Source organism: Vicugna pacos, chromosome 9 (assembly GCF_048564905.1).
Source record: "Vicugna pacos chromosome 9, VicPac4, whole genome shotgun sequence".
NCBI lineage: Eukaryota > Metazoa > Chordata > Mammalia > Artiodactyla > Camelidae > Vicugna > Vicugna pacos.
In genome coordinates, this window is record NC_132995.1 from 20035776 (window position 1) to 20063249 (window position 27474).

At 55.1% G+C, this 27474-nt stretch overlaps 1 protein-coding gene across 1 annotated transcript; it reads right to left on the reverse strand.

Annotated features, from left to right (window-relative positions):
- Positions 1-1002: 1002 nt before the first annotated feature.
- On the reverse strand, positions 1003-27143 carry VSTM2B (V-set and transmembrane domain containing 2B). The gene is made up of 5 exons (XM_072968807.1): positions 26454-27143; positions 25712-25896; positions 24732-24761; positions 22946-23426; positions 1003-1512 (listed from the first exon to the last, which is right to left on the reverse strand). Exons 1-5 carry the CDS (start codon positions 26533-26535, stop codon positions 1424-1426), a joined length of 867 nt encoding a protein of 288 aa, XP_072824908.1. The 5' UTR covers positions 26536-27143; the 3' UTR covers positions 1003-1423.
- Between the last annotated feature and the right edge of the window lie 331 nt (positions 27144-27474).

A 27474-nucleotide genomic window follows, 5' to 3' on the forward strand; every position in this document is an offset into this window, starting at 1 on the left:
CACTAGCAATCCACTGTCTGGGACTGGAAGTCATACAGGCCCCTTCCGTTCACAGCTCACTGGCCAGAACTGGTTGCACAGCCCCACCTGCCACAGGATGCCAGCAAGCATAGTCCTAACCACGTGCCAGCCAGTGGAGAAATGGAAATGTTTGGTGAGCAACATGAGTGACAAGCACATTTATTTAAAAACTGGCTAGATTTTAAATGAATCCATGGGATCTGGCTCTTTAATGTGATCCTGTCATGGAATGAAGAATGACAGCTCCCAGGGTGTCTCTGGTTCTCTAAGATATGTGTAACCTGCTCCAAACACACGCATTTCAGAGACTCAAAGCAATCTCTGGATGCATGAAGAAAGCGTGGGGAATGCCCCACCTTCTCCCCAAATTCTCTCCTCCAACTATCAGTGAATCCAATAACAGTAAACACACCTGGATGCATAACCTCCAAGTGGGCAAATGCACTGTACAAGCAGTGTATCCCAAACGGGGAAAGAATGGTTATTGGTTTACATCACACCTCTTCCCAGCAACTCCTTTCCTTCAGAACCTGGGCTAGGGGTGCCTTTCACTCCTTGGCTCCACCAAGTCCCCTGTCCCTAGGGGAGGCTGGGCAAGCACTCTGATCTACTCAGTGTGGTCTTGGCCAGGTGCTCCAGACTGTCCTCCAGGCTGGGCTGCAGCCAGCCAAGGGTGCAGCTGGCATCAGAGAGCAGGAGGGCGCGGCATTCAGCATTTGGGCTGCTTTGGGCACCAAGGCTTAACATTCATACATGTCTGTAGCAAGGTTATTTCAAAGTTGTTTTTTATTCAACTGTTATTCAGCAATATACAATACGGTTTATAAACAAATGTCTGACCTTGTTTCCAATCTTTATTTAAAAATAAATATTATTGACAGTGAATTTTAATTATGATAAGATGTATCTTTTTTAATCAAAATGTCTCAAAAGAAATAATTTACTTTAATAAAAAAAAAAAGAAAAGCCCCCAAAGGAAAAAGTAAATTAAAAAATTTCCGAAACACAATAAGCTACTAAAAATATTTCGCTTTGTCAGAAATTGGGCTTTGACCCAACATTTTTTACATAGTATCCTACAGATAACTGCTCAACAGTTCGTGCAAAATGAAGACTTGGAGGAAAAGTTTAGAAAAGAAAAATACATTAAAATAGAGAACTCATTGATCCCAGGCATACGGCGTGGTCCAAACTCCATCTGATTTGGAAACTAGATGCATTATTTTAAGTGTTCTACATTTGTGTGACTTCCCCAAAAATATGATTTATTTATTTCCCATGTGAACTTGGTCATGCTTCTCTGAGTCTGTCAGTGTCCGTCCGCCTGGCGACGCAGTCCTCAGCCAGGGAGCGGGCAGGCCGCGCGGGGCGGCCCGCTCAGGAGCGCAGCAGGGCGGGTCTGTCAGGGCCCCACCAGCAGGCGGAGGAACTTATGCAGCGCTAACAGGAGCAGGGACAGGAGCGGGTCTGTGGCGAAGTTAGGGCCGGTGCCTGTAGGGGACAAGAGAACAGGCAGGGTTAACGACTGATTCACCAGAACCCAGCGGCCAGGGAAGCAGATGGGAGGAGGGTACCTCCCGCGGTCCGCCCTCTGGACCTTGGCGCCCAGCTGGCACGCGGCCACTCCGGTAAGGATGGAGAGTTTTGCTGCGGCTGCTTCCTATTGACTGACCGCATGTTTTGGGAGCCCACGGTGGTCAGACAGAGCGCCCCTGCCTGAAGGGCGTCTGCTAAATAGTAGATCCAAAGTCTAAGTCATTATTTTGGTTGAATAAGACAATATGCTCCCTCTCCACCCACCCCCAATACTCCCCTGCAAAGTGCCCTCAGCGTTTAAGGTCCAGCTCCCCCTCCTCCAGAGAGACTCCATGATGGCACACAACTCCCGCCCTAACGGCACAGCTCTGCAACCACAAACACCCCGCCCGGGGCATCCTGATGCTTGTGCGGGAATCTTCTTTCCATGAACTGTAAGTCCAGTCCCTGGGGTCAAAGTGAGGCGCTCAGCAACCACTGGCTGGGGGAGGTGAGTGGACTAGGGACCCTGAGGAGCGACCCTCACACTATTCTGGTGGTAGGTCACTCCCATCTGTGTCTTCAATGTGGTCACTAACTCAGGCCCCTGGTCCATTTCTGGGACAGTAACAATCATGCCTTCACCCTGCTTCACGTGGGCTGCCTGCCCGGCTCCCCATCAGTCATCAGGTCTCCACCTGCTTGGAAGGCCCCCTGCGCAGCTGGGGGAAAGCCCACCGGTGAACCTCAGGCTTCCCACCTGGGGGTGGAGATGCTCCCTCCAGGATGACTGAGAGGGGCCAGTGTAGAAGCACCGCGGGCGCCCCAGGTGCTGGGGACATCACTACTACCTTGCGTAGAATCGGGAAGCAGTTTCCAGCCCCACCCTGCTCGCCTGCACCATCCTGAGGCCTCTCTCCTCCCTTTGCCCCACCTGGCCAGCTGGGCTGGAGCTCTGTGCCTGAGAGGAGAGACGCAGGAGGCCCTTCTTTGGGCCAAGCAGATGGTGCAGAGGCTGTGGCCACCGCCACTTGGCCACCTGCGGGAGCTGCTGCCAGGTGGCCAGATGCGTGGCTTCCCCATCCAGGCTGGGCCTGCGCCCAACAGCTTCCTCCTCTTTCCAGGTAGAAGAGCTGTTAGTCTTTTCTATCCAAGGCATTGCCCCCCCGTCCCGAATCATTTTTGTTCTGGCAATAACTGTCTGTGTCCTAGGCCCGTCTTCCCGCTGTACAGGGAGGAGGTTGGACAAATGATCCAGGCCCATTCTGGCTTGAGATGCTGGATTCCATCTGTTTATTTTCAGAAACGAGGCTATGACTGAAGATCTGAAGAAAAGGGTGGGGGCCAGAGGCCATCCACCGTGCACGTCTCATCCACGGTCAGTCATCTGCACGCAGCTGTGAGCCCCCACTGAGAAAAGGACAGGACACTCCAAGAGCGCTGACCTTCCCCTTGGGGTATTAATTATCCACACAGTCGTCACCCAGGCCCCCTGCAGCTTGGCCCAAGCTGACATCCTACCTCTTGCTACCCGTCATTGGGAAGGAACACAGTGTGGTTGCTCTGAAGACTTGGGTCTTTTTTTGCTGCTCCTCTGGGCCAGTGTCTCTGGGATGTGTCTCTGGAATGGTCGAGGGTGGATGTGGTGACAGAAAAGTTGATGGAGCCAGGTGCCTGGGTGCGTTCACTGAGGCTCAGATGCATGGAAAACAGGGTGTGGCCGGCAGAGCCCTGCCTCCCGGGCACACAGGGCTCACATGGCCAGACTGGGCCCGCTGGCCTCCTGCATCTCCTGGTGCAGATCCTTCTGCTTCTGCAAACCCTGACACTCAGGCCCATGCAGACAAGACAGGAACAAGTGTGTGAGGCACTTAAAAGCAGATGTTTGTGTGTGACAGAACTCCAGACCCTCAAGGCCCGCAGCGGCAGGAGGCGTGGCAAATGGGCCGTGAGCCAGGCAAGGTGAACACAGGGCACAGGAGATGGGAGGAGAAATTTTAATTTGCCTCCAAATACTGTTGACTTGTCTTTCCCACTATTACAGTCTCACCTACTCACATTTAAAAGTTTTTAATTTGCATAAGACCCTGGATTGAAACCATCAGCCTGCCACTGTGCTGGACCGAGATGGGAGCAGCAGGGACTGGAGGGCTGGAGTGGTGGCTCCCAGAGGCTGACACCTGAGGAGAGGGGACACCAGGGTCTGCGGTGTGTCGGCTGGTGGATGTCTTGGGGGCAGGGGGAGCCAGATTTGGTTCCTGGGTGGCCCCTCATCCTCTCCCTGACCCAGCCTTTCCAAAGAAGGGACCAAGGGAGGTGGGAGGGGGCAGTGAGGCACAGCTTCTAGGCCAGCTTGCTATGTGACCTGGGGCAACACCCTTCATCATTCTGAGACTTGTCCACACTCTGTAAAATGGGGATGTGCACAAGCACAGCTCCATGAGATGAGTGTGTGCGGGGCTTGTCTCACTGGGTTGGGGTCCAGATTAGGCAAGATCATAGTGGCAGATTGCAGAAATGGCTACAAATGCCCCTCCTCCCTCATCTTCCTGTCCCCAGTGTCCACGCCCTGGGACAGTGCCCTCCCACACTGACGCTGAGACTGGCCGTATGGCTTGCTTTGGCCGATGAGTGCTATCAAGTGTGAAGCAAGTAAAGGCTTGTAAAGTGCTTGTGCACTGAGCCCTGCCCTTTCCTCTGTGGCTGTGGGAACCCACTGCCAGGTGAATTAGACTGGGCTGGCCTGCCCCGGATAAGAGCCAGGAGACGACCTAGCTGAGGTCCCTGTAGACCATCCAGCCCCTAGATGAATGGGGAGATGACCACAGATGCCGGAATGAGCCTGACAGAGACCAGCAGGAAAAACCCCAACCCACAGAACCACGACCTAAACAAACGGCCTGGAGTTACACCAAAGCCACCACGTTTTTAGGGTCCCTTGTTATACAGAAAAATCTAATTGACAGATAGAGTCATGTCAACAGAAGTGCCACACACAGTGTGTGCTGTGCAAATAACGTGTTAATGAAAAGGGCAACATAGCTACTTTTCTGAAAAGCGTTGAAGAAGAACTCATTTCGAGGGTTGTCCTCTTAAGAGAAACATTTTCCAAGATGGAATAAGCATGGCAAACTATCTCCCCAAGCGTTTGTTTTTAAGGCAGACACGATCCTGGATCTCTGGGGAAAGAAGGACTCAAATTTTGGAACCTCTTGCTACATCACTCATTGGATACCCAACACTCCCTTTTGGCTTTCCAGATGAGCCAGGGCAGACCAAGGAAGCCTCTGGCTTCCAGGCTGGTCCTGGGGGAGGAGGGATCTTTACATCAGAATGGGTTAGAATGCAGGAGTGTGGCAGCCAGCGTGCCCCCTCCCCAGACACTGTGCATTTGGGGGGGACACTGATAATTGTCTAGCACTTGACTTGGGGCCCCCCCATCAGCATCCCCTGCCCCCATGTCTGTCCTCACTGTTTCCTGGAGCGAGCTAGGACTGCACACTGCTGGAGGGTCTGGGGCTCGCCTTGGCCCTCCAGGGCAGGGGCCGGGAGGGTGCCTTTGGCTCAGCTGAGGCAGGACCTCCTATCCCGGCCTTTTTGATTATGCGGCATGGGGAGGTCAGTGTTCCCGAGGACACAGAAGCTGCTGCGATGGCTGGATGCTAACAGTCTCTTCATCTATTTCCTCCTTTCCCAAGGAGTACCAGGAATAGCTCTAGAAGACGCAGAAATTTATGTCACGGCTAAGCTGGAAAATCAGGCTGCCTGAGAGGTGAAGGAAGCATCTGATGGAATAGTAGCTGATTCACTCTTTATATTAAATACATCACCATTTGGTTAATCATTCTTAAAGAAATCAAAGCAGCTTTGGCTCTGTGGGTATTAACTTTTATCAGTTGGATAGTGAGCAAGATACAGTCTATGCTGGAGCCATTTAAAAGGGCTCCCAAAGAACGTTGTGGGTGGACCCAGCCCCCATAGGCACAGAAAAAGTGCCAGTCCCAGCAGCTAGCAGCTGTAAACCCTGCTTCTCTATTTCCTCAGCAATGGCAGAATTCCAAGGGCCGTGTCAGAAAACAACAGGGAACCTCTGGGGCCCATTCATTTCCTTGTGATGGAAGGGAAGGAGGCGGCTTTGCTCCGGCCGCCCTCTGGGACCTTCACTCTGCCCACACTGTCTGGAGGTTCCTGGGAGGATGCAGAGGTGGCAGCTGGTCGCCCCCACTCTGTCCTGGACTCCCATAGCCACAAGGGCCCTGAGGGGACCGCCCCCACTCTGTGGGATCAGGACCAGTGGACACGGCCAGCTGGGACAGCCACTGCCCTCCCCCCAGTGCCTGCCCACACTTATAGGATCATGGATGGTTCTCCTGGCCTCAAGGGTAACTCCTGTCCCTGCTGTGGTCTGTAGCACCTGTCACGCTGGCTGTGGACAGGAGAGAGCCGCAGCCCCTCCCCGTCGGATCCCCAGACTTGGGTCCATCACCACGGCAGGTCTGCTCGTGACCTGGGAGTCGCAGCCGAGGGGGTGGCCTCAGACAGGAGTGTGCAAACGGTGTCCCCCTGAGAGTCCGGTGCTACTCAGAGGCTGCATTTCTTCGTTCTGTTAGTTGTGGCTCTAGCTTAAAAACTGGACATTTATTTCAGGTTCGAGAAGAGTAAGTAAAATCCAGACACATTGGGGGTCCATTTTTATGCATGAAAACGGGTAACAGGCTGGTTCGGGCTCTGGTGACCCGAGCTGAGTTGGAGGCTCACTCTGTCGCTGGCGCCGTAATGCCTGGCCTTGCCCCCTAGGATACCCCTATGCCGAGCACAGGGAGCCAGAGAAGAGCCGGTCCAGTCTCAGCGGATGAAGCCACTCTACCAGGAAGCATGGATACCCTAACATACTAGGATTAGGATGAGGGTCTGGAGGACTGGTCCCTCCACTGTGTCAGGCAGAGCAAGGCCACTTGTATCCATTCAGCCTCTTGTGCTGTCATAACACGTCTTTTGAATAAGGCTAAAAGAGTCAGAGCACCAAGTGGAGTGCCCTCAGCATGGATGTTCACTTCTGTTCCTTTTCCCCTTCCTGCCATCTGTGAATGAGAGAAGAGGGCCAGCTCCCAAGCGGCAACGGTCTGAGCTGGGCTGGACTTGGACATCCACTGAGCCACGGAGACCGAGGCCTGTCTGCCTGGGGCAGCTGGGGACAGACTGGCTCTGACCCCCGTTCCCATCAATGGCCCCGCTGCATCCTGGACCCATGCTGTGAGTGTGGGGGATGGCCAAGCACAGCCAAAGGAGAAGGCTCCTTCTTGGAGCTTCCTGGGGCCAGGGTACAAGGAGTCTCTCTGTGGGTCTGCAGGGCTGTGAAGTAGAGCAGAGAGCGCCCAGAGGAGTCATCTTGGCTATGGTCAAGCACCATAACTTTATCTGCCGAGGAGATGCATATAGCCTGTGGCACAGGGAGGCCTCCCTTTGCCCAACCCGCCTCACTCACCTCCATCCCCCACACCTGGCTCTTTGTGGCTGTCTGAGTTTGCAACCTCTGAGCCAGCTCTGGTGTGAGAGCCAGAGGGCCTGGCTTTCATCCCACCTTCACCCCCTTACATCACTGTGAGACAACAACTGGGGCCAGCCTTTGGCGGCCTGACCTTCCTGGCTTCCTGACGGCCACCTGCGCCAGGGGATACCTGCCCTGCTCCCTGCCCTCCCCTGGACGCTGTGCTGGTTAGGCCGGGCGGTCTGGCCGCAGTGGGGTGGGAAGATGCCACCTTGCAAAGAGGCTGTTTCCCTTGTTGACATTTTAATTAAAGCCTCTTCATGGATATTTATTCAAAGGGAGTCAGCAAGGAATAATTGAGCACTAACAGAATTGGAGAGAACTAATTTCTGCCATAAAATTAATGTGTGCTGGTAAGTAGGGCAAAAACTGGGAGCACCCAATGCTGATCGGTTTTAAAGGAAGTTGAAAGTGTGGGATGCAAAGGTGCAAGAGAATGGAGGGGGTGTCAGTCCCTCGGTCCTGTGTTGACCCTGTCCTGCTGGCCTGTCCTACCCCAGCCTCAGGCAGCTGGCTCCTGGGCCTGAGGACAAGCTGTCCTCCTGGTGGGGGATAGCATGACCATCAGGGGTGATGCCTGCAGGGCAGCCTCGGTGTCTAGGCAGTGGGAGGAGCCTGAGTGCTCCCAGGGTGAACAAGGGGCAGAGGCGGGGGGTCGCAGCCTGCTTTACCCACACCTGTCTGCGCCCTCTCCGCGGCCATGGCCTGAGGGCAGCAGTGACCTTCTAAAGTGTCTTCCTGCCTCTATTGCCATCCTGTGCCCACCTCCCTCCTTCTGACGCACCTGAAGAACTCTCCCTAAGGTGGAAAACCTTTGATGGGTGCCCTCCTCCCATAGGAGAAAGAGCCACGGTCTCAGTGCCACAGCTGGGGCATCTCCGAAATCCTCCCCAGCAACCTCACTCTCACTGCTCCCCGCCACCAGCCCTGCACTCTGGTCCTCCGTTCCCTGCCAGCACCTCGAGTGGACTCCAGCCTTATCCTGCAGAACCACTAACTCCTCCTTTTCTTTTGTCTAGGTCTGATCTGTACCTCAAGCCTGGAACAAGTGCTGCCTCCTCCAGGAAGCCCTCTCTGAGCACCCAGGCACAGAGGGCTTGGCACAAATGAATGTCTGTGCCATTCATGCAGCCCTTGCCTGTGCCCTCTTCTCCCCCAGCCTCATAAATGACCTTCTGACGACGTGTCCTCCCGCTCCAGCCGTGGTGGAAGCCCACGTACTGGAGGGCTGGCCCCAGGCCTCCTCCTCTCCTCTGCCCCCAGCAAGCCATCCCACCCGCAGCCGGGGTGGTGATCTGAGCTGAGACCAACAGTGAGGAGTGGACGGAGGCAGCAGACCCAGCTGGGCTCAAGCAGACAGAGCCAAGCTCCTTCAGGATAATAACAGCAATCGTGGCTAGCTCTTGCTGGGGCCAGGCACCGTGGCAAGTATGTTACTTTAAATCCCATCCTCGTAACTGTAGGGGTTACTATTCTGTCCCTATTTTACAGATGGGGAAACTGAGATCCAGAGAGGTAAAGTGACTTGCCTAAGGCCTAGGGTTGCCAGATAAAATACAGGCTGCCCAGTTAAATCTGAATTTCAGATAAACAATGGATAGTTTTAAGTATACATTAATCCCAAATATTACACAGGAATATTATACTAAAATGTTATTATTTATCTGAGATTCAAATTTAACTGGGTGTCCTATATTTTTATTTGCTAAATCTGGCAGCCCTACCAAGACCACACTAAGATAAATGGCAGGTCTGGGACAAGAACCTAGACACTCTGGCTTCTGTCCACATACCTAACCACCACATACACCAACCCTCAAGGCCAAAGAGCAGGAACGCTCCTTCCCCCAATGCCTCAGCTTGACCCCCACCCCAGGCTGCTTCCAAAGGAGAGAGCATGGGCATGAGATGTCCTTTTTTTTTGTATTTCAGCGTTTATAATGGTTTCTTAATGGGGCCAACTGTGTTGCTAGCTCTTTTCCAGCTTCTTAATTCTTTTGAAATGAGATCTTGCCCCAAATGATCCTTTAATGGTGCCACTTAAAGAAAATGGTAAACAGGCCTTTCCATACGGTCAGGTGGTTGGCGTCTGCAGGGCCACGGGCAGCCCTGACCACAGTGAGCACCAGGGTGCTCCCCGGGCAGGGATGATGGGGGGCCTCCCTCAGTGCTGGGCCCAGTCATCATGGGAGGAGCCCCCCGGTCCATTCAGATTCTTTAAACTTTGAGGCTGTGGGGTTCTAACAGGTCTGTGGTTCCTGGCGCCAAGAGAATTCTCTCCTTTAACCCTCTCAGGTGGCTTTGGGAGGTAGGAACCAACGTCCTCTTCCACAGGTGAGGCCCAGAGCGGTTAAGTGACTTGCCTAAGGTTGCACAGCTGGTAGGCAGAAGAGGAGTTATCTCCAGTGACTCCCTGGCACCTGTGAATCATCTGTCTCCACACTGCCTCAGATGCCCTACTCCAGGCAAACTGCCACACAGAGGCCATGTGCTCCCTTGCTTTCCTGCCCCTGGGCCTTTGCTCCTGCTGTTAGACAGCCCTTCCCTACTCCCTGATGCCCAGAGCTCACCCACCTTCTCCAGCCCAGCCCAGAGACACCCACTCCAAGACAGCTCTTAATTTGCCTGCTTTTCACCCCAACCCCCATTACCCCAGGCCCACCCCTGCCCTGGGCCTTTAACCCTCCCTCTCGCCACACCAGCTCTCATCTGGGCAGCGCAGTGCTCCTGACTGGCCTCCTCACATCCACTAACCGCAGCCGGCCCCGCACCCGCCTAGCCAGAGGCCAGGGTGCGCCTTTCAAACACAAAGTACACATTACACCACACCACGCCGACCCCCAGAAGCTTCACCTGGGCTGAAGTCCTAATTCCTCGCTGGGGCCCCAGGTCAGCCCACCTGCACCCACTCTTCTTCCTTCCCACTCCATCACCCGTCCACACTGCTCACCCCACGTCCTTCCGTTCACCACCTGCCCCTCGGAGGCTCCCTTTGTCCCATGGGATCCAGGGCAAGTTCCACACCCCCTGGGCAGTGTCTGGGCGGCCATGGCAGTTTACCTTTCCATCCCTGTCTCCTCTGCCAGTGGGTAAACCCATCACCGAGCACCCTGCCTGCACACTGCTGTGCTCTCAAAGTGCTTGTTGAATGAATGAATAGAAGTCTTTCCTGGATGTCCCTAGCTGGTCTAAGCAGGCATGATGCACCAAGCATCGACTGGCCAGATGCTTCACATTTGGCATTGCAAACACAAGCTGTATCTTCAAATACAAGCTGGAGCTGGAGACCCATCGCTAGCACAGTGATCTGACCTTCCAGCTGCCCAAGACTGTGTGCACACATCTTTTTGTCTAACTTTTCTCAAATTAATTTCATCGTTTTTCCTTTATTCCAATTTTCTTCATTAAATACTTTTTGTTCTATTATGCCATGTGCAGCTTTGTAAACCGCTTCAAATGTTTCCCTTAGGGGAAAAAAATTATATATATAAATGTATTTGTATATTTTGCATAATTTACATATTTTATTTGGACTAAATCTGTTGTTTTTAAATCTTTTAAAGCAGTGGCTAATTGCTGCATGGAACCCCAAAATTTTTTAAAATTTAATTAAATTTTCTATTGAAGTATAGTTGATTTACAATGTTATTTCAGGTGTATAGCAAAGCGATTCAGTTATACATATACATATATATTTTTTTTAGATTCTTTTCCATTATAACTTATTGTAAGAAATTGAATATAGTTCCCTGTGCTCTAGAGTAGGTCCTTGTTGTTTATCTACTTTATATATAGTAGTGTGTATATGTTAATCCCAAACTCCTGATTTATCATCCCCTATCCCTTTCCCCTTTGGTAACCATGGTTTGTTTTCTGTCTGTGAGTTTATTTCTGGTGTGTAAATTTCTGGTTTGTATCTTTTTCTAGATTCTACATATAAGTGATATCATATGATATTTGTCTCTGACTTCACTTGATAGGATAATCTCTAGGTCCATCCATGTTGCTGTAAATGGCATGATTTCATTCTTTTTTATGGCTGAGTAATATTCTATTATAGATACCACATCTTCTTTATCCAGTCATCTGTTGATGGACATCTGGACTGTTTCTATGTCTTGGCTATTGTAAATAGTACTGCTATGAACATTGGGGTTCATGTGTCTTTTTGAATTATATTTTCCTCAGGGTATATGCCCAGAAGTGGGATTGCTGGATCATATGGTAAGTCTATTTTTAGTTTTTTAAGGAACCTCCATACTGTCCTCCATAGTGGCTGCATCAATTTACATTCACACCAGCAGTGTAGAGGAAACCCCAATATTTAAAACCATTAGAGGCAGAATTGCTGTGGTTATAGCTCGAGTTAGGGCTGGGGGCCCAGGGTTCCTAGGAACAAAGTCTGGGAACCACTCACTAAAGGCTCTCTAGGACCCCTTCTGGATCTGAAACTCATGGATTTGTGGATGCTGGAGTGCTGGTGTGCCCATTACATAGACGGAGGAAGGGAGGCCTGTCAGGGGTTCAAGAGTGATCCCTGCCCCTCCTTGGGGCATTCTAGCCCCATTTAAATCTCACTTGTCCCCTCCATAGCCTGTATGTCCCTTGAGGCAGACCCAGATTCCCCAGGTCAGGCAAACAGTGAGTACTCAATTAGAGCCTGCTCAGTGAAGGCTGCTCACTGCGTGGGTCCAGGCCTCAGCCTCCTTGTCCCGCTCAGTGGAGCTGGGCCTGACCAAGGAAAAGCAGAAATGACAGACCAGAGACCCAAGGCCAAGGGAGAAGGGCTGCAGGTCCCCAAGGCCAGAACAGCCAGGACACAACAGTTGTTTCTCTACATTCCACCTCGATGACGCCTGGATATTTCCTTCTGTTTCACATTGAGGACTTTTCTTCAGAAACGCAATTTAACCGGAAAGGTTAACACATTTTAATTGCCCAGGGATAGTGCTCTGAAAATTCTATAACATGTGCTCATTAAATAAAATTAGCACAGAGGAGCTGCCCAGGATATGTCACGCATTAAAATATGACTCTGTAGAATAGAACGCATTATGGATTACTGCCTTGTGTATTTTTTGTTAACATTAGTCTTTAATGCGAATACAGTTATTCATCTGCCCACCTGGAGATTTGATTTTTTAAATGCTTGAAAAAAATGGCTATGTTAACTTATACATGAACAGTAATCAAGTCTTGGCCAGGCTGCATCCACCAGATTTCCCAGTGTCCCAGTGGAGGGGTCCCCTGCTCCTACCCCTCACTAGTGAGTGATGGAGGTACCATCTGAAGTTTGAGGGGTTAGGGGAGCTGGGGCAGGCTGAGGACTGGCTGTGTCCACTTGCTCCACCCATCCCTTCTAAGGCCCAGGACAGCAGGCAGAAGCATGAGCTGGCATGAAATTTCTTGGCCTAGCCAGTCTGTGCCATGCCACCACCTGGGACCTTTCTCCCTGTGGCCTCCTTCCTGGAAGAGGTGGACTGAGTGTGCAGAGTTCAGGTGTGGGGAACGCTGACCCTCGGGACATCTGCAGCCCCAGCCCCACTCCTCCTGCAAAGCCCATCTTGCATGCCACATGCACTCATCTTCCCATCCGTGTTTCATCCAGGAACCCACACATCCTTCCTTCTACCCCTGTTCACCCATGCATCCACGCAGTGACACCCTTCCTCCCACCATCCACCAGCTCCTTGTCTTTCCACACACTCCTTCCATCCATCCACCCATCCACATGTCCACTCATCCTTCCTTCCACACCCAGTTACAGCCTTCCCTTCACTCACTCACCAGATACTTGCTTTGCCACCACCCATCCATCCCACCACCCATCCATCCAAACTTTTAGTCCAAGCCCTGTCATCTCTTGGCTGGGTCACTAGCTCTAACGTGGTCTCCCCACATCCACTCTGCTCCCACCTCTCCATTCTCCACACTACAGCCAGGAGCACCATGCCCTGCCAGCCACTGGCTCCCCATCCACTGCCCTTAGGACAAAGCCAAAGCTCCTATCCCCAGCATAAGGCCTCATGGGGTTTGACCCCTGAACGCATCCAGACTTAACTTCCCCCGGGTACCCCTTCTTGCTTTCTCTGCTGTAGCCACAGTAACCCTTTGTCAGGTCTTTGTACCCTTGCTCCCTCTTGCCACAGGATCTTTGCACATGCTGTCCCTTCTTCCTGGAAGGCCTTACTCTTTCTCTTTATCAAGCCAACTCTTAATCATCTCCCAGATTATGGCTTAAGTGTCATTCCCTCAGGGACCATCCCCCCTATTCTTAGTTCCCATAGCCCATGGGTCTTCATCTGGAGTGCCAGCAATGTCTGCAAACTTCTACTTGCCATGTGACCATTTGACAGTGTCTGCCTCTCCCTCTTCAGACTCTCAGTCTGGTCTTATTCACAGTGTGTTCTCACTGCCTAGCACAGTTCTTGCCCATAAAAGATGCTCAATGGACATGTTTTGAATGAATGGAGTAAATGAATGAAGGAACGAACTGGTGCCAGGCCCAATGAGTGTGAAAGTGGGGTCATGGGGACACAGACATGAGAAAGAATCGGGTCTTCCTGGGGCATCAGCCTGGATGGGGTGCTCAGTCAGGCACTGACTCCAGGACAGCAGGGAAATGCTGGGGGCCTGAGGCAGCAGTGGGGCACTTCTGGGTGCTCAGGATGGATGACAACCCTTGGGCTGGAGGGTCAGGGAAGCCTTCCTCCCTCTGTGAAGTGACCCGCCCACCAGCAGCTCACCCTGGCTCTACATTGTCTGAGTCCCTTTTGTGTCCCAGATGAGCCCTGAGTTCATTCTCAGAGTACCTCCTGCTCAGTCTGGCCACCGCCGCTGGGCTGTCAGCTCCTCCCCGACACAGGGGCGGGGTCTACCTGAAGCTTTGGGCAGCCCCCTGGCCCCCTGGTCAGAGCAGATCTAGTCAGCCAGGAACCCCCACCCCAGCTCAGAATGAGCCATGACACCATGTCAGCTCCCTCTCCCTGGGGTTTATGAACGATCCCTCCTCTGGGCCAAGTGGCATTTGTGTGGGAATCAATATCATAATAAGAGTCTTGTAAGGGAACTGACATTGCAGCTGGGCCTTCCCGGTTTAAAGAAAACTGAGACCTCCTGGAGGAGAGCTGATGTGCAGGGGCTGGGGGTCAGCAGAGGAAGCGGCTCTCTATTTTTGACAATACCCATCCTGTGAAGGTGGGCGGCCCACCTTCCCGCGACCCTGCAGTGGGCTCTCTGTGCTGGTGGGAGGGAGGCTCACATCCGGCAGGAGCGGTCCTGGCCTCCTGGAGTGGACACAGCCTGCTCTTCACCCTACCCTCTCCCCATGGGTCCTGGGTGCCGAGCAGCAACTTTATCAGCCTGGCAGTTATCAGGCTCAGTGAGCCACAGTGAGGGCATCTGGGCAGGTGTGAACAGGCAAGGCAAAATGTGGGACCAAGGGGAAGACAGTGCAGGCCTGAGCCTATAACAGTGACCTTGAGCCCTGTCCTTGACACACCCATCCCTGCGGGACACCTGGCTTCCCAGCACAAGTGGCTCCATCTCGAGTGGTAGAAGTCCCAGGGAGGAGGCCACCAGGCACCTGCTCTCCAGCCCAGGCCGGCCCTGGAGGCTCTTTGGCTGCTCTTGACTGTTCCTAGGGGTCCTGGTTCCTTCTGCTCCCTTCCTGAGTGGAGACGCCCTCGCCTAATGCTGCCAACACCAGCCTCTCCTCAGAACGTGGCTTCCTGGCCAGCCCAATGGCCCACCTCCTGCCTCATCACAATGGCCTCCCCACTGAGGGGAGACTGGACACAGCGGAGCAAGACCAGGCACCCCACAGGAGCGCAGCCAGGCCTGCACGCAGGTGCACAGATGTGGTGGCTAGCCTGCAGGTGGAACATGAGAAACCACAGTGAACCTGTCCTTGCTCACCAAGGAGCTCCTGACTCATGGAAAACAGCGGCAACCAGACAAGGATGAGGACGTGGCATCATCCCCGTTTCCTATCCTCCCCCCTCCAAATGGCACGGAGAGAGAAAGGACCAAAATAGCACCTCGCCACCAAGCCGAGCTGTTTGCAATCTGAGTGCACTTTCTGTTCTGAAGTGTCATCAGCTCCCTCTCTCACTTTAGCCCCATGAGGCTCCCAGCACATGGAGGAGGCGTGGAGGGAGAATGTCTCTGAGGATGTCTCAAAACACCCTGTCCAGTCCCCAGGCCTCGTGACATGACTCTGGGCAGGCGGTGCCACTCCCACTAACAATGCCGGTGTAAGAGCCAGCATCCACTGAGCATTTTCTGGGAGCCAGACCCTGTGCTGAGCTCCTCTTTCTGTGGATTATCTCCCCTAATCCTGCCCCTCGCCCTCTGCCATGGGCACAGTGCCACCCAGATGATGACAGATGCGGGAGCTTGCATGTTGGGGGGCAAGAAGGGACGGATCAAAACTCGAATCCAAGCATGTGGAAAATGAGAAGCATGGTCCTTATAAAGGGTGAGAGAGTAAGGCACAGACTGAGACTTCTGGGTGGCTGGAGCTATGCGGGGCCCAGAAATAAGGAGATTTGTTGGCATTCACACCCTGGATTACCAACCAGCCAGCCAGCTGCGCAGCAAGGAGCATCTGAAATGTCAACAGGAAGGAGAAAATGGTTGGAAAGGTGGTGAGTAAAACTCCCTGCTGAAGTGTCGTCAGCCTGGCTCAGGTTTGTTCTGTCTCTTCAACCATAATGGGCAGATCCTTTAAGAGAGGACTGATGCTGCCTTGGCCCCGAGGCATGCACGGCCGCGCCCTCAGGATGTGCCCTGTTTACAACTGGCCTTCACAGACCTCAGTGGTCTGTCCCCCATGGCAGCCACCGGCAGGATAGCCACTCCTGAGCTGGATGGGGCAGAGCCCCTGGGCGTGGGTGAGCGGGTGGATGGTGGCTGGAGAAAAAGCTTTTGAAAGAGTTAGGCTCTATTTTATACAGACAACGCCCCCCACCCCAAACACATTCCTTGAACCATAAAGACCAGAAGCCAGTCCAAAGTAGCTTTGATATTTCAGCCTGGAGAGCAGTAATGATGGAACAAACAACCAATCTGTTCCAGAAATAGCCTCACCCAGGAGCGCCAGTGCAGGGACAAGGCTTCTCAAGGCCTGCCTCCCAAGGGTCCCCGCCCCACGGCCACCCAGCACCCGCAGCAGCCCCTTCCACGGCCCTCTATTCAGAGGAGGCCAAACTGGGTAATCCGTCCCATATTTACAGCACACCTTCCTGAGAACACAAAAGCCACTGTCTTCCCCCAGAAGCCCCATCCCAGGGAACGAGGCCTGTCATCCTTTATGAGGAAAAGTCAGGGAACGGCAGTTGCAGGGGTCAGGCCTGTTTGCTTGTCATCTTCAACCTCCCTGCAACCCTTACATAAGACAAAGTGGGGCTTCTCACTGCTTTGGATATGAGTTTCCGAGGGATACCTGGTAACAGTCACAGAGCATGGGAGAATCGAAAAGATGACACCCCCCGGGGCTGCGAAAGTGTCTGAAAACCAAGTTGGCATCTTCCATAAGGCTCAGGGCTTGAGACCATGGCCAAGCCCCTGCCTCTGTCCACATGCGGTAGAAGTAATCAATACGGTATCACCAAAGCACTTGACCTCATTTATTCCCACGGATGCTTGGGGAATCCTTAATATCCAGAGCTTTTAAAGATGTGCGCCTGGTGTATTTAATGAGAAGCTCCTTGGTGGGTTCAGCTCCTGGTGACATTTAGAAAGGCTAGCTCTCCGCTCTTCACGTCGTGGGGCTGCCACCCAGCTGGGGAAAGGGTCTGGGCTCCGAGGAGGGGACTGTTGGATGAAGAGGGGCAGGAGGAGTCATGGGGAACTGCAGAAAGGAGGGAAGCCAGTGAGACGTGTGTGGTGTCTACTAAGTGCTCAGTGAAAGGCAAGAATTACCATTTATCATCATTACAGTCCAGGGTGCAGCTGCTTCGTCCTTAATTTGAGGTCTCCCTGATGCTGCGAGAACAGCTGTACAGTGAGCTGCCTCACTGCCCAGTGATGGACATAGGTCCCTCCATTTGGTGTGATTTTCTCAGTCCACGGGGCACGGGGTGGGGAGGTAAGGAGAAGCCTCCAGAAACTTTCCCAGGACTGAGCTGAGCAGGAGGGCACAACCCCAGGCACCTCTTCCACACTGCCCACAGGAGGCGTCCTCTGACTGCCTCAGGTGGGTTAGGGCTGTCTGCCCTAGGGACTGCCACTGACACAGGCAGCTTTGTCCTGGAGCTCCCCGGGCCCTTGACGCCCTGGGCTGAGTCTGTGGCTGCCACCCTCGGTTTCTGCTCATGCAACCACGTGACTGGCTGATGAGGGAGGCGACTCCACGTAGTTAAAAATCACACGTTTGCCACTAATGCGGGCGTCTCCTGCCAGCTGTGAGGCTCAGCCATTTCCTCTACAAAACCCTTTAAAATTTTCTTTCAGGATGCTCTGTGAGCCTCACCCTCTCTTCTCTGGGACAACTTTTGCCAGATTTATTTTCTCTTTAATTATGATCCTCGTGTTACACCAGAGCTTGAGGGAAGAGTGGGTTGTTTATTTAAAGTGATGGTTTTTGGGTCCTTGTGGGTCTGGGGAGATGGGAGACCAGGTGACGGCTGCCTGGCTCTGCTGGCCGAGCTGGAGACTCTCCCCACTTCCCCACGGCATGGAGATGCTCCCTGCCCATGTGGCGCCATTTCCACCAGCTTCCTCATCCAGCAAGGGCATGGGTGGAGAGTGAGTGCCTTCACCTTGTCCACAGCCCACTTTGGTCATGGTTTACAGTTGCCATGGCAACACACAAGGATGCTCCCCTTGATGGCTCCCAGCAGTAGCAGTCTCTAAAGCCATCACACCTATGGCCTTGGCTGTCTTTCTCTCATTATTAATTCAAATATTGAGAGCCAGTTTTGTGTGGGCACCAGGCAGCAGTTTGCCACATCCAGTCGGCTCTCTGTAGGGGCCAGGGTGGCTCTTCTGGGAGCCGGAGCCCGGAGGCTAATTAAAGGTTCACATAACACAGATTTGATCCCCAGGTCCCTGCAGAGGGGAACTTCTTGCCAACATACAAGCCATTCAGTTGCAAACCGTATTCGATTGAGGCCTCACTTGGCTTCATGGTGGCACCTTTCCAGTTAGAAGGGTTTGTCTGGAAGATACTCTGTTTTGTTTTCTTTCTTTCCTTTTTTTTTTTTTGCTTCTAGAAATGGCAACCAGCAACAAAGTATTTATGAAAAATAGGTCAGTGTTCAGATTAATTAGGAGCCAGATTTACAAACATGGCTAAGCCAGAGCCCAGTCTCCTGTGCTGGCCCTGCTGTGCTTACACAGCGCATGTTATTTTTAAGCACAAATATCCAAATGTCTCTTGACAAATGAGACGTGAAATGAATGAGTTTTTGCACATAAACTTTTAGTGCAAATATGTATTTGGCTACCTTGGGCACATACGAGGCACAGGAAGGCTTTTCTGGCCCAGGTGTGCTGTCGCCAAAGGATAAAGTTTCGAGTAAGTCCCTCCAGCCCTTCCCTGGCATTAAAAACGTCTCGCTTAAAAAACAGAGCAAGACAATGTTGTCTGGACCTCTGACTTTCTTCCAGGAGCAATCACTGAATGAGACACTGTCCTGGGAGGCGAGTTGGGATCATCTCTGAGGTTGCCAATCTGAAACAGCCAGTGTGTCCAGTCCACCCAGGCCTTTGATGTCCTCTTTGATTAGAAACTCAGCTCTGGGTTTGTACTGGAGTTGGGGTGGGGTGGAATTCATCTTCCTTCCACTGAGAACTGGGTTATTCCCTTTGTCCCCCCAGATCTCCCCTCCACCTTTCTCCACTCTGCTCTGAGCCTCTACAGACAGGCTGCATCACCTGGGCACCGTTGCCCCCAGCTCCCAGGAGGATTTGGCCAATGGGAGGCCCTGACAGGGGACTGCAGGGCAGGAGGACAGTGAGGTCCTTGCTGGGTCACTGTAGGTCATCTGGGTCCCTCTCCCAAGGCCTCAGCTCCTTGCAGGGAGGCCTCGCCATCCAGCTAACCTCTCTGGGTTCTGCTAATTCCTCTCTTCCGTTATGGCCAAAGGTGCTAATGGCTCTCCTGCTACTAGCCCCGGGGACCAGTTCTCATTCTTGGCTGCCCTAACCTTGTCCACACATTTAAAAATGCTCTTGTCGCCTCTCCTCCATGGCCCAGTTTGAATGTGCCATCTGCTGCGCCAGCCCCCTCACTGCTAGGCTCTGCAAACACCCTTGCCTGGTAACCAAGTGGCAACAGTCCTTCCTCATCCCCTCCCCTCTAAGCTGCCAAGAACTGTGAGCGGGGGAGGCCAAGCCTGAGGTCGCCGCCTCGAGCTCCCTCTCTGACTCACAGCTGCTGGTGGCTCTGAGTGATCGGCTGGGCTGCGTCATCTCAGGGAGGCTGGGCAGGACCAAGCACTGCTCAGTGACACCGTCCCGCAGAAAGGTCACTCATGCCTGCCACCCAAAACACAGTCTGCTGTCTTCATCCCATCAACAGCCACGGCCTCAGTGGCCTTGCATGGTGAGGCAAGAAGGGACACTTTAAGGTGGCATGGTCCCTCTTTGGGATCAAGCCATTCAGGCAGGTTATGGATTAGGGTCACCTAACTCACTTCTCCATGCCCAGAGTGGGACACAGGGGGCCCATGGCACAGTGACTCTCCCAAGAGCTTCAGTTGGAGACTGGAGGACACAGGCTTTCTGGCCTTCCAAACAGGAGCTGGAGAGAAACTTAGGGTTCTTTCTGAGACGTGTCTACATGGTTTCTGGCCTGTTTCTGTTTTTGTTCAGGAGTGAGCAAGGGTTTGGAGGCAACAGAGATCTTAGGGGCCCTATCCCTACTGTACCCCTATCTTAGCTGCACGTCCCTGTCAGTCCTGCAGGGGGCGCAGCTGGCTGTGCTCTCTGGAGGGACATGAACACTACTTCCCACTCCGAGGAGGGCAGAGGAGCCCCCTGCCTGGGCTGCTACTCTGATCTACGTGGCATTAATATGCTGCCCTGTGGCTGGCAAGTGCCCAAGGCCCCACCTGCTGGGAGGCCCTGGGCTCTGTGCCATCAGAGCGGCTGGGCTGACCTGAGGACCTCCAGATCTTCTAGAAAGGACACTATCGGTGCCACCTTCCTTGGCTGGATTCTCCGCTATAGCGATGAGTTGCACTGGAGCCACCCTGTGACCAAACCCAGAGATTAGTGATCTGACCAGCGCTGGCCAGCAAAGTCAGGTCAGCCTTGGTTAGGCTCGGAGGATCAGGCTCTGGCCACGGGGAGAGGGAGATTCAAGCAGGAATCAGCTCGTGAGCTTGGCCTCATTAACATTTTTGTGAGCACTATCAAGTTTACTAACAAGGTCTCTTTTCACATGGTGCTTCCTTGGCCAAAGCCTTTAATGGCCCCTGTTGCTCCACTTGGCATTCAAGGCTGTCCACAGCTTGGCCTCCAACCACCAGCCACTCAGCTTTATCTCTTTCTTCTTTGGCTGGAGCAGATAACGGCCATGGTGATAATAATAAACTTTAAACAGCAATTTCCATTCTGAGTTCCCTCTGAGGTTAGGGATTACTGAAGTATTTCTGAAAGAAATACTTTCAGAGATGTTAAGCCACTTGCCTAAAGTCACACAGCCAGTAACTGGTGTAGGCACAACTCCTATCTGGGCTTCTGGCCTGCCAAATCCTCTGCTTTGCCACTCTACTCACAGTCTATGGAACATCCCATACGAATGCTCCAGCCTGGGACACACAGTTGCTAGTGCCCCAAGGGGATGGGGCAGAAGGCTGTTTTCTTCACCAATCAGCATCAGCAAAGCCAATCACTCCGCAAGTCAATTAGTGCTTTTCTAGTACACCTACTGTGTGCTAGGCTTATGATTCATGATCTTCTTCCACCCTGAAGAGATGAGGTTGGAAAACAGGTGCTAAGCTGAGAACTATACTTTCCAGTCTGCCTTGCATCTGTTGGACCACTTGACAGAGTTCTGGCCAATGGATGAGGGTGGAACTAATATTTACCACTTCCAGGCCTGGGCTTTAAAAACCTCCCTTGCCATTCTCCATATCAGCTTTTCTCTGAGAGAATTAAGCCTTACCAAATTGTTCTGAGTGGCTATTTTTTCAATCTTCCAAGAATGACAGACACTTAGACCTATCCTAAATGCACAAGAAGTCAGTTCATCATGTGTAATGTGTGCCTTACAGCATTATGCTTGGTTCTCTCAGGGAACTGGGCTGAGAAGGGCTGCTTCCATTCTCTCTTCCCTTGTCTGTGGGCTATATGTTGATACCCAGACCGACCTTGGAAGCCACCTCTTGAAGACGGTAGAGTTTTTGTCAACCTGAGTCCCTGAATGACTGCATGGAACAGCACCCCCTACCCTGGCCCCCAGCCAGCGATGTGAACCAGAAATAATACGTTTTAATCTTGTTAAACCTCTGCATTTTGTGGTTTTTCCCAGCAGCTGGTGTTATCTTAAACCAATACAAAGGAAAGTTTCAATTCAGGTGGGGAAGTCTAAGGCTGTTTGGGGAGAGGCCCTCCACAGGTTCCCAGCTGACCCACCTTCCCCCATAGCCTGGGGGAAGGTCCTGTGGGTAGCTGTGTGGAGCCCAAGAGAGATGAGGCCTCCAGATCTAGCCAGCGGCCTGAGCCACATGGAGAAGCTCCCACAGGGAGTATAACTGAGTGAGAAACAACTGAACTGATGCGGATGTTTGAAAGCTTAAGAATCAGCCAGGGAGGGAGGCTAGGATGTCTGTCACCTTGGATTCAGCAGGAGAGCCCAGGAGCCTGCATCCTTGACAAGCCCTGATGCTGGTAGCAGGTGGTCTGCACTTGGAGAACTATGAGAGTGGGCCATGAAAGTGTGCTTCAACAACCTGTCCCCCTCCATGGGGGTTGCTACATGATGCGACTGTCCCAGAACCCAGTTTCCCATGCTGCAAGGCCGGCAGAGATGCCCTCTGTGGGACTATGCATCAGACAAGACTGAGTCAGAGTGGCCTGCCTAAAATCAGACCCAGGGAGTGAGCACTGGGGCTGAGCTCATCTCTGAGGCCCAGCTTTGAGTGGGTGCTGGGAGTGGGGAATGCCTCGGGCAGAGTGACACCATGGGCAGTAGGCTCTTGCATCCTCCATAAAACCCCACCATGGCTAAGCAGCCCCTCCTGCCCCAGAGCTGCCTGCCCTGCCGTCAGCCTACCGTCCTGACCTGTTCTCTGACTCCCTTCTCCCCTGCTGCTCTCTCCCCTTCTCCCTCGCCCTCTCAGCTCCTTAGGATAGCAGACCTTAACCTCTGGGTGCCCTCCTAACAATGGAAGGGCTCCATCCCCACCCACTCAGTGAGGGCCTAAAGGAGACTGGAGTGGAGATTTATCGCAGAGCCTGTTCCTAGGATCACGCTGGCGTGGACAAAGTCTGACTCTTCATTTCAGTCAAGCAGCATCCCGACTTAGAAGGTCTGAGTTGTAACCAGCTCCCTCCACTCTAGACTGGGTGCTATGTCCATCCTTTAGGCGCTAAGGGTTCCAGGAGAAAAGCAGGACCACCGCCGTCGGAGTGCAGCCCTCAAACTCAAGAGGGCTCCCCAGACTCCAGCCCGTGTGTACCAGGAAGTTGCGGGCTGGGCAGCTCCGACATTCAACATACATGTAACGAATGCTCCAAGCAGCCCACAGCAAAGACAAGAAGAGGGCAGAAGTGAGGCTGCGGAAAACGCGCTCCGGGCGCACCCAGGTTAAACACCAACGACTCCGCATCCGCATCTGACCCGAGCCGAGCCGCCGCTCCGGCGAGCACCACCCCCGCGCGAGCCCGCCCCGGCGGCGCCGCCCTTACCCGAGCCGTGCCTCTGGCGCAGAAGGACCGCCTCCCGGGGTGGCGGCGACGCTGAGGAGGCCGCGGCCGCGGCCGCGACGGTGGTGGCGGCTGCGTGGGCCGCGGAGGCGGCGGCGGCCTCGGGGACGCTGGGACCCGGGGCGGCGGGAGGGCTCCCGGGAGGCGGGCTCTTGTCTCCGCGGCTGGGCTCGGAGGTGGCGCGGCCCGCGGCGCCGGTGGCGCCCGCGTTGTTGGCGTTGGCGGCGCTGGCTGGGCCGTGGCGACGCGGCCCGCTGCTCTGAATGTGGGACACGGCCTCGGCGGCCTGCATGTTGGGCGGCGCAAAGCGCGAGAGCACGCGCAGCAGCGCCTGGGCCTTGTGTTCCTGCGTGTCGTCGTCGCTGTAGTCCGACACGCGGCACTCGTACACTCCCTCGTCCTGCCGCCGCACGGCGGACAGCCGCAGCCGGTGCGAGATGTCATTGCCCTGGACGCGCACGGTCTGCAAGAGAGCGAGCGTTGGGGTCACAGGCCGGGATGGGCAGGTCCACAGCTCGCTCTCCCGGCCAGCCCCCCAGGGCGCCCCCAGGCCGCAGCACCCCAGCACTTTTCAGACCCGGTTCTGCCCATCATCACGATTCAGTTTTCCTCCCCCCTCCCCCACCATGTCTCCCCAGTGGCATGGAGCTCTCAACTCTAAGTGGACCCTGGGTGACCCTGCCCATTGCATCGTGTCTGCAGCTCCCCGACATCTTAACAGAGTGTCTCAGGTTGCTCCCCCTGCCCACACAAAACTACCTTTGTGACTGCCCATAGCTTTCCCTTCAGAACCGCAGAACCTACCCCTCCTTCCTCCCTCTGTCACCTGGGAGAACCTCAGGCTCAGCCTTTAGACACTAACCTTCCATGTCTTTCCCACAGCAGCGCACCACATCTGACCACATGGGCTCTGAGGCATGGCCTTACTTCTGGCCCTCCACATCTACTCACGCTAACGTTTCTTTATTCTAGATTTTGGAGGGCCGGGTGGTGTTGAAAGGAAGGCTGCCCAGCCCTCAGACTACACATACATACCTATGCTCGGCTCCAGCCCTTCACAGCTAACCCTCCACACTCCCAAGGAGCAGGAAATGTAGAGGCTGTTGACGGACCCTCTGGGTCCTGCTACTTAGGAACCTGCCTCTGCTAGGCAGCCTGAAGCTCCTGATGAAGCACACCTCCCCTGTAGCCTGGTGGAGACGCGGGACAGCAGCGGCTTTGTGGCCCTCACCAAGCTCCTAGGGAACCCTCCGCTCTGAACCCAGCATAGGAGGAGGCCCTGGTTTTCCTGGAAAGCTTGGGTACATCTCCTCCCTGACCTTCTGGCAACCTGGCAAGTCTCTCCCCCCTCCCCAGCAACCAGCCTGCAACCGGCAGGGTGACCTGCAACCCAGGCGAGGAGAGGGCTGCAGAGGAGGGCACCACTTGGGTGCCAGGTGTGTGCGGGGCGGGAGCAGGGGCCACAATTCTGAGTATGGGTCATGGCTAGGGCAAGGGGCCAGAACGTGCGGTCCCGAAGAAGAGTTTTACAGCTGAGCGTACAGCGGAGGAAGGAGATTCAAGCCTGGGACCCTTGATTTACACAAAAAAGAACCAGATCCGCTACCAGCGACAGATGGCGCCCCAACAGGCCAAGCAGCCGACAACGCAATGCTGTGAGCAGGGCCCTACACCGCAGGGCCGCTGAGCCTTTCTAAAAGGGAGGAAGCTGCGGGGCGAAAAGCGGCCAGAAGGGGTCTCCCGCGGCCCGCGCTGGGCTCACACTTACGCTGATTTTAGTTGCATCCTTATTTGTTACCTAAAATGCAAAGAGGGAGAGAGAGAGACATTAGACTGCCGGCCTTCAGGCTCAGGGAACTCACATGCGCCTCCCACAAGAGGACCCTCTGCTGGTGGGCTGGGACTCGAAACTGCTCGGGATGAGGCCACGGCTGAGGGCCCGAAGGACATCAGGGTTTTCAGGAGTTTTACCCAGAAGGAAGATGGGCTTGGAGCTGGCATGGCGCCCGGCCAAGGAATGGCTGCCCTAGCACACCTGCCAGCCAAAGAGGGGAGGCTGGATTGCCACCAGGGTGGGAAGAAAGGCCCATCTCCCCCCCGCAGCTCATCCTCATTCCCTGCCATACTTCTCTAGGCCCCTTGAAAAGCTGGATGGAGGGGCCGGTGTATCTGGACAGAATCCAGTGGGAGACGTGAGCAGTAACTGAGGATGGGACTCTGGGTAGAGGGTAGGTCGGTGGTGTGTGTGTTTGTGTGTGTGCGTGCCCCCGCACTAGAAACTGGTTTAAGAGGCAGAAGGGCAGTGGGGGCAGTCCCTCTGATGTTGTGGGGGCTGGAGGGAATATGTACCCGGTGCTTTGCCGGCTTCTGGAACCCAGCCCGGAGGAGCTTAACTCCTTGGCCCTGTGCCCTGAGAACCTCAGAGCGGCAGAGGGCAGGGAAAGCCCGGCCCCAGCAAGTGGTCTTCTTTCAATATGCAGCACCCATTAGCCTATGGGCCCGCAGCCAGCAAGAGCAGGCGAACTGGATGAGGTGTGGCTTCTCAGGGGCTAGCCGTGGAGTTGGGGGGAGGTTTCTGGAGAAGGAAATGAATTAACTAGGCTTAACGGTAACAGCTGTGCTGTGGGGATGGGGCGGGTAGGAAATGGGCTGCACCACAGGGCGGCGCCCTGCTTTCCTCGCTGGGGTTACCCCAGCCGCCCCGGCCCTAGCGGGGTGAAAGCTGGCGCCGCGTGGGCGGCCGGTTACCTTGCTCCGGGCGCTGGGCACGCTGAGCGCCAGCTCGTGCAGCAGCTCCCGGGGCGGCTCCTTGAGGTACCACCACTGAATTTCCAGAGAATACGAGGTGGCTCCGCTAGCCCGGAATGCGCAGGGCATTTCGATGTCGTCTCCCTCCCGTACTGTCACATCTTTGGGGACTTCGGTAAATGTAGCTGGGGGCGGGGGAAGAGAGAGGCGTGACCAGCTGTGGGGCGGGGGCCTGGGGCAGCCCGAGGCGAGACGGTCGGTCCCCGGCTTGCTGGCCTTGTGCTTCCCACCCCCCAGCTACTCGCGTGGCCCAGGCGTTGGCAAAGTTCGGTCGAGCAGCTGCCGGGCCGCAGCAGAGACCGGCTACCGCTACAGGCTGCTTGCTTCCCTCCGGATCGGGCAGGGCAGCAGGGGTGGCTTAAACGCTTCTCCCCCGCGCCTGGCCGCACTACCAGAGCCAGGCTGGGGGGCGCCAACTCCCGCGCCCCGCAAGCAGCCTGTCCGCAGGTGGAGCCTAGGTCTGGCTCCGAATGACCCGGGCGCGGGCGCCACAGCTGCGGCGACCCTTCGCCTCTCTCCACCCCCTACCCCTGCGGGCCGGGGCTGCACACCGGGATTGCTGGAGACCGTGAAGCCTTCCCCTTCTCTTCCTCCTCCTTCGTGGCTACCCGGGCAGGCTGGCTCTGGCAGACCTGGCAAGGACCTCCCGAGCCCCCCGAGGCAGCAAAGTTCCCGCGCTCACCGTCGGCCACGAAGAGCAGCAGGGCGTGCAGCAACAACGGCGGCAGGTATCCGAGGGCGCCGAGCCGGTTCCTCTGTTCCATCTCCCGCAGGGGGCGCGGCGGCGGCGGGGGCCCGGGCGCGGAGAGGTGGCTGTGGCGGCAGCACGGGCTCGGATCCGGCTCGGGCTAGGGCTAGGACGCCTCCGAGCCTGCCATGGCCCCGCGCGGCGCCCCCTCCCCCGGCCGCCGGCGGCCGCCAATCAGCCCCGCTCCCTCGCCGGCTTGCCCAGCGCGGTTCCGGCTGGGGGCGCTGCACGGGGTGCGCAGAACGCGAGGTCCCGCCGGGAGGCTATTGGTGATCGGTCTGTGCCTCCCTCTATACGGCCGTCCACAGGACGACGGGGACCTGCAATTCAGTCTCTGTCCGGCGGGCCGGTCAGGGGTTGGGCCGCGCCGGGACCCATCCTGGGCCAAGAGAGTGCGCGCCTGGGATTCGTGAGCTTCTGCCTCCCGGTCTTCTGATTTGGCTCCCGACTGCCACCTCCTCTGGCTGCCTCCTAGCTCTCCCGCCGCCGCCTCCGCCGGTCCCTTCGCGGCTCTTTCCGCAAGGAGAGTGGGCGCTCAGCCGCGGCGCGCAGACCTGGCGTCCGACCCAGCGCAGCGCGGGGAGAGCGGGTCCGGTGTGGCAGACCCCAGAGCCGGAGAGAGGCAGAGAGAGGGGGAAGGGAAGGGAGGGGAAGGGGAAAAGGAGGGGGCGGTCAGTGGCTGGGCACTGTGCCGCCTCCACCGCTGCATCACCCCCGCCCTCCCTCCCCTTCCCTTCTCTTCTCTTCCACAGCCGGTACCGCCTCCGCCCCGGAGCGCCCCCCCCCCCCCGCTTCCCCGGTCGCTTGGAGGGACCACAGTCTTTCTGGTTGGAGCACAGCCCCGCCCCGCACCCGCTTTGGGTGGGGGTCCTCCCACCCAAACTCTCCCTGGCTTCTTCCCAATCTCCATCGCCCGAGACGGCCGCTTGTCCCTGCGCCCCGTGTGTCCCGAGGC

Excerpts from the sequence above, each read along its gene's own strand:
- VSTM2B (XM_072968807.1), bottom strand. The coding sequence starts at position 26,535 with ATGGAACAGAGGAACCGGCTCGGCGCCCTCGGATACCTGCCGCCGTTG. Across the intron at positions 24,762-25,711 it reads TGCCCAGCGCCCGGAGCAAG|GTAACAAATAAGGATGCAAC; the intron begins GTAACCGGCCGC and ends TTTGCATTTTAG. Across the intron at positions 1,513-22,945 it reads GCGCCAGAGGCACGGCTCGG|GCACCGGCCCTAACTTCGCC; the intron begins GTAAGGGCGGCG and ends TGTCCCCTACAG.